Source organism: Peromyscus leucopus, chromosome 5 (assembly GCF_004664715.2).
Source record: "Peromyscus leucopus breed LL Stock chromosome 5, UCI_PerLeu_2.1, whole genome shotgun sequence".
NCBI classification, from domain to species: domain Eukaryota; kingdom Metazoa; phylum Chordata; class Mammalia; order Rodentia; family Cricetidae; genus Peromyscus; species Peromyscus leucopus.
In genome coordinates this window covers 35,417,868-35,424,732 of record NC_051067.1, presented here as the reverse complement: position 1 = coordinate 35,424,732, position 6,865 = coordinate 35,417,868, and the positions used below count along the sequence as shown (strand labels likewise).

General features: G+C 34.9%; 1 protein-coding gene across 1 annotated transcript; it reads left to right on the top strand.

Annotated features, from left to right (window-relative positions):
- The first annotated feature begins 825 nt into the window (after nucleotides 1–825).
- On the top strand, nucleotides 826–6,591 carry LOC114701873 (prolactin-4A1-like). The gene is made up of 5 exons (XM_028882067.2): nucleotides 826–895; nucleotides 1,947–2,119; nucleotides 3,592–3,696; nucleotides 4,812–4,991; nucleotides 6,273–6,591. The coding sequence occupies exons 1-5, from the start codon at nucleotides 862–864 to the stop codon at nucleotides 6,459–6,461; spliced, it is 681 nt and encodes a 226-aa protein (XP_028737900.1). The 5' UTR covers nucleotides 826–861; the 3' UTR covers nucleotides 6,462–6,591.
- The last annotated feature ends 274 nt before the right edge of the window (nucleotides 6,592–6,865 follow it).

Below are 6,865 nucleotides of genomic sequence, written 5' to 3'. Positions count from 1 at the left end.
ACATAACTATGGAGAAAAAAGGTGGAAACTAAGCTGGATATCCCATAGTGCTGTCTGAATTTTATATCAGACAGCACTCATCTTGCTACTGGGATCAAGTACATCAAAGGACCTAATGAATCATTTGTTAACATACTTCATACAAGATGTTATGTGAAGAGTCAACTACATTCTGATTGCTTTTAAATCCGGATCTACAGAAGGAATTAATGTTTAGTGCAGCCACTGTGATGGCTAAAAATCTAACAGAGATGTTCTAGATTCCAATAGGGAAACTTTAAAAGTTGTTTCACTAAAAGGACATGATGCATCCATGAAATTATCTTATAAACGTGTTTTTGCAACCATATATTGCTTCCAGTTTCAGTCTAGGGTATAGTGTTTATAGTATTCCATTGATACTGGCAAAACCTTTTAAAGCTTAACTGTTGAAAATAAGTTAGTCTTGTCTGGTGTTCGAATTCTAGGAAACTGATGAAATACATATATAATACCACCAAGGTTCTGAGAAAATTATAGAGGTGGCATGACTGTGTAAGAATCTAAAGAAAAAGGCCAAGAATTAAGGCATAGAAATTCTTCTTGTGTTGACCTTTAATATAATTCCTTCTTCAGTCATGGCTAAGAAATAAGCAAAGGAATGCACATATAACTAGGTCTATGGCCATGTTCATGAGGCCGATAGAATTCCCTGAGGGAGCAGAGTCACGAGAATCTCACTTGGGACTCTGGATACCCTTCCTCCATTTCCCTTGCAGTGTGTGCCCTGAAGGTGGTATGATAGAGTATATAGGAGGTAGAAAGTTAACTGAAAGGAAGCCTCCTCCTTGGGTATCCACGCTGCAGTGAGACACTTCAGAGATGCAACTGTCTTTGCTTCAGCAATGCTCTGCCTGTAAGTATTGTTTTCACTCATGCTCCTCAAGATAAGATTAAGAAATGCATTATTTTACCAAGCTGAGTTTAAATGGCCTATGCTACTAATGTCACTTGATGCCCTATTTGTCCTGAGTTAGAAAATGGAAGTGTTTCTGATACCACGTGTGTGGAAACCAAGAACGTTTCTGTACAAATTCCATGCAAAGTGCAGTTACAAATCAAGGTATGATCAAAAATTCAAAATTGAAGAAACGGAGATGTTTGCTAAAATGAGAATACAAGAATCTATAGGTAACAATCTTTCTGGGGTCACCTCCATGTGTTGCTAAATATGAATGACTAAAGAAATTTTCAGTGTAGGAGACTGATGTTGACAAGCATAACACATGTGCATACCACACATCTCTGACAATCTCATCCTGCCAAAATACAATTTCAAAAGAAAAACATGCAAGGATTAAGTATTTGACTCTAGAGTCTTCATAACATTTTCAAGAATTAGTAATGATGATAAGATATATTTTACAAAAACTTATATAAAGAATATTTATGGGCATGTTTTATAGAGACATATGTTATACATAAAATAAATTTGGAAAATTACTATGAATTTAGAAATTTTAACATAAATGATATAAATTATTTAATAATGCCTCCTTTTTAGTTAAAAGTTTGAAAATTAACTTGTATGCCATACAATTTTGGGCATATCTAGTTTTTTCAGCATTTCTGCTTAGGGATTTTACCATGTTTCTGCTTAGGGATTTTACCATGCATGTATCTTTACCAATTCCCTGTTTTTATATTGGACATTTCCAACTACAGTATCAAAGGTTATATGAACATTAGGATCTTGAACTCATATTTTGTATCTGAAATCTCTCAGGTTAATGTGACTAAAGCAGATGGACTTAAATTTCACACATACATACCTGTTCATTCTTTTGAAAGTGCAAAGTATTAATATGTTACAACTATGTCTCAGTCAATATAATTCAAGGCAAATTGATGATGACTCTTGATAGCCTCATAGGAAGAGACCTCATAGTGGTCTTCTTTGTTAACAGGGACACTGTTCTTGCTGCTGATGCTCATAGTCCAAAGGGAGAACATGACCTCTGCTATGAAGGTTAAAATGTTGAATGTCTCCTACCACTCACCCTTTGGGGACATGTTGAATCAGGCAATCATGTCATCCCAGTATATGAATCGACGAATTTCAGAACTGTCCACTCACTTTGTAAGTATCATGGTTGGTTTCTGAAGACTTTACAGGGTGTTTTTCATGTCAATAAAGCTCAAATGAGAAAAGTATCATGGGGCAGTTTCAACCTAATATTCCTTCATAGGGGAAACCTTAAACTACTGAAATATGGAGTAGAACAGCACAGTTTGATGAAATGTCAAATGTTTGCTAAGAATACAATGACTTTTTCTCAATATTTTAACTTTAACTTACTCTTGTAACACAAAGACACAAAGCTCAGGAGTATAAGACTGAGGATATATTTTGGTTTCCTATTCCTTTGTATAGGAGACATGTGTCCTTTGATGTCCTCCATTTAGGACACTATAAATATCCAATAAAGGAGGACTGCTTCACAATGGATTCAGGGGATTGAATAGAATTAAAGAGACTGAAATAAATGATGAAGAAGAAAAATAATCAAGTTACTTCAGAAATCCCCAAATGCTAAGAGCTATCATTAGAATTAATTACAAGACTTGAGCTTAAGATGGTGGATCTAGTTTAGAACTGAAAGCAGATCCTCTACTCATGGTGAAGTAAATTTGAAGACAAAAAAAAACAAAACAAAAATACCCCGTCTATTTTAGAATAATTTATGAGGAAACAGTAGATGAGGACTTTAGTAAAATCAATTAGCATGTAAGAATGTGGCTGAAGGCCTATAATATATATTCCTACATTATACTCACTAGCTTTTCTATCACTCAATATCTATACTATCCCAACAATCTTTTGGAATTATCACAAATTTTCTTAGTAGTATTTTTTGATGATAATGTGTCAAATAAGTATACCAAAATAAATGTAATAATTAAATAATGGCATATTAGTCAATGTCTTTATGATTAATATTTTTCTATTTTAACTGGCTTATCATCTACGATTTCCTAGTATATTGTATGTGGTAGCTTAGAACTCACTTTGCAACAACACAACTGTACTAAGGATTTATGGCCACCTTGGTATAGAACAGCTGTGCAGACACAGGGAGATTTGAAAGAGAAGTTCTACTTGTATTATGACTAGTTAAGGAACATCCGTTTGGATCAAAATGTAATAAACAAGTTGACGAATAAAACTATTTAAGAATTTTTGCAGTGGCACAAATATTACCATATGACAACACTTATTTTTATAGTTTTTAGATTACGATATGACAACACTTATTTTTATAGTTTTTAGATTTTAGTGTCTGCTTGCCACATAGTAACTTTTAGGGAAAAAAAACTAGAATAGTGAGGAGGGAAAGAGACTGAGGGATTAGAAAACCAGATAAATCAAAAATGAGATTGCAATTAAAATGGAAATAAGTCGATTGAAAATTACTTGTCTAACTCCTTATTTTTATTTTTAGGATTATTTAATTTTAAAATCAGACAGCTATCAAATGCATCAATGCCCAAGTCATTGATTCATTTACTCAACTTAGAAATGACAACTAATTGAACTTTTCATCATTTCAGAATAGATTTTATGCCAGCGGCCGGGGGTTTAACAATAAGATCACTAGATGCCACACTTCTTCCCTCTCTAGACCAGAAAACAAGGAGCAAGCCCAAAATACTGAAGTAAGTTCTCAGCCTTGGTTTGTTACCAAAACAACTGAGGACGGCAGTACACTGGCTTTGCCATGCACTTATATTACCTGTGTTATATTACAGTATAACAGTATATGGCAATCAACTTGCAGAAAAAATTAAAAATTAGATAAGGAATGGGAAATCAAAGAACAACCTATTGAAAAACATTATGTAAAATTATTACTACGTGATATTATAGCAGATCTATACACTATCCACTCAGAAAAGCCATTTTACTAATGCCTTGACCCTGATCTTGTTCTTACTGTTCTGTAGTGTGAGCCAACTCTGAGATAATGGTTCAACATGTACAGATGTATACGTAAATGAAGCACTAATAGAGCTGTGTTCATCATGTGTTACACTAAGTCCTGTGTTGGAAGAATTTAATATTACTGAACACTATACCATCTATTCTTGACATTTGTGTCTTCCCAGGATCTACTTCTATTTCTTTATATCACTGCCCATTCCTCTCTGACCTCTCTACCTCTACCTATGACATAACTGGAAGGCTGGAAGTCACTTGAAGAAAGAAGTCCTGTAAAATGCAATATGATGTTCCTCAAAATAAAACTAGCCATTCTTGTAATGAGGACTTTATATGCAATGCTTGCTCTAACTTATAATGGTTATTATCTCTGACTTCTGATTCCCTTCCATAAAGCTACTTAAGTGATTTACAATGAACATTATCACATATCTAAAATTTCCTCACAGATATATTCCACCTTCCTTGTTTTTCTTAATGTTTCCAGCATTTTATATGTCTACATTATTATTTATTACTTATAAAATAATTAATAATATAATAATAGAAAGTAAAAATGAAGTCTAGGAAGAAATTACAATGATTAAGAGTTACTACTTAGCTAGAAATACTCTTCTGATATTTCTGATTTAACCTTATCAAAATTCAATAGCATGAGGACTGTGGCTACAGTTTAAACTTATAAAATCGGTGCGAACAAAAGAATGTTCTAAATATGTATATGAATGACCAAAGGAGGGCCCATTTCAGTTACTTGTGAAAAAACTGCTTGTATCTTAACTCTATTGCATTTCCTTTATTCTAATGTGATTGTTCAATTATGGTTGCTTAGTCGGAAGTCCTACTGAAGTTGGCACACAGTCTATTGCAATCCTGGGTCAACCCTCTGCACCACCTGTGGGTTGAAATGGGTGACAAGCTGGGATACACTCCCCCTTACCTCACAAAAGCCTTGGAGATTAAGACTATAAACAGAAATCTCCTTGGGGCCATGAAGAAGATCACCAGCAAGGTGAGTAGCTTCCTAAAGTTCTTTGTCTTTTTTCACGCATGAATGGGGTAACCTGTGAAATGACAAATGAATTTTGAAAGACTTCCCTTTGCAGCAAAGAAATTGAGGTATCCAATTAAGTCAATGTCCTCACTACTAATACTCATAACCCCAACCTTCTCAAAGTCACTTTACTCAACACCTCACATCTCCAGGATCTCAGAAGAAAACAGCTGTTCCTCACAATTATTTGGAAAATATCTTTCTGGACCAAGAGACAAATGTGTAACTATCTCAGCAGTTCTTATTACAGTCAGTGCTCAGCTATCTATATCGTAAGGCACTAATTCTAATCCTTACTGTGCCTAAGGATTTGTACACATACACTATATGAGGTATTTATTTAGTAGAAAGGAAGAAAAGGATGATAGTGTAGTATCTGAATCCATAAAATGCAAAAGCAGTAGTCAGGGATAATTTTGAAGAAATATAAAGTTCAATAATTGACAGAATTTGTGCTAGCCGCTCCATGCTCCTTGATATCAAATTACTAGCTGCCCATGTGTCTGCCCCTGTGTTGTGTGAGACTTTTCCTGGAGAGACAAGACAAGCAGGTCTACTCACCCCAGAAAGGGAACACATGACAGACCAAAGTAACAGCTACACTGATGTCTAATTTGGTGAAACAATTAGTTTTTGCTGGAGTTCTAACAGGTTAAAAGTGACTTGCAAGAGAATGAGTGACCCAAAAACAGCTGCATTGCAGAAAAGTCTTACCCCAACCCCCAACACAGGTGACAATCATGAAAGGTGGAACTGTAGAGCTCTCTGCACAACTTGCAAGAAGCTCAACAGATCTGAGAGATCTTCTCCCTCTAATTCAGCAGGACAGCATCTACACAGCTAGTAGATGTTTACTGAGTCTGCAAAGTTGGGAGGAGCCTTGGGAAACTTCCAACATTCTAGTCTCCCAGACATGAAATTTGGGTGGGGGGATTTGGAGAATTTTGAAGCTGCCCCTCTGTCTTGGGTGTATTTTTCATTTGGGAACCAATTATACAACATCGTGGACAAAACAAACTTCAGTGGATATCAATTTCATGCCACAGAATATATCAATCTTCCCCATTTCTAGTTTTAAATGGCTAACATATTTTACGTCTTCTGTTCCACATAAATGAAAATCCATGGGTTTGATTGTTACAATATTAACTTCCCACAAAATTGAATTTAACATGTAGAAGAAATAGGATCCCAAACTCTCATCTATAATTAATCCTTAACTATTATTTTGGTGATTAGGCTAATTTTGCACTTGAAGAAAATGTGGACGCCCCTGCCTGGTCTGAATTGGCATCTTTGCAGTCAACCAATAGAAATACTAGATATTTTGCCTTTTATAACTTGTTTCACTGCTTGGGAAGAGACTCAAATGATGTGGAAATGTATCTGAAGCTCTTGAAGTGCCGAATGGTCCAAAGCAACTGCTAAGAGCACATCCTTTCCTTCTGCCTCGGTGACAGTTCTTGATGGTGCGCTCATGTAAAGCTTCTTTTACTTACTTACATGTTGAACCTGTGCTTGAGTGTAATTGGTTTGTTCTACAAAAATTAAAATTAAAAAGTCTAAACAAAGTTCCTAATGATACCTTTTGTTGATTTAATACAAAGTCCACTAAAAACATTAATGAATTATTATTAAAATGTCACAGATACCAGAAGTTATGCTGGCAAATAATATACTTCACAACATAACCTTAGAATCACAAAATTTTCCATGAGTAAAGTTGTTAAAATCAAAGAATGATATTGCTATCAATCAGTCCATCTATATCTCACAAACATGGAGATCTTGACTTATGAAAGACAGACATTCTCTATCCCCTGACATTTTGT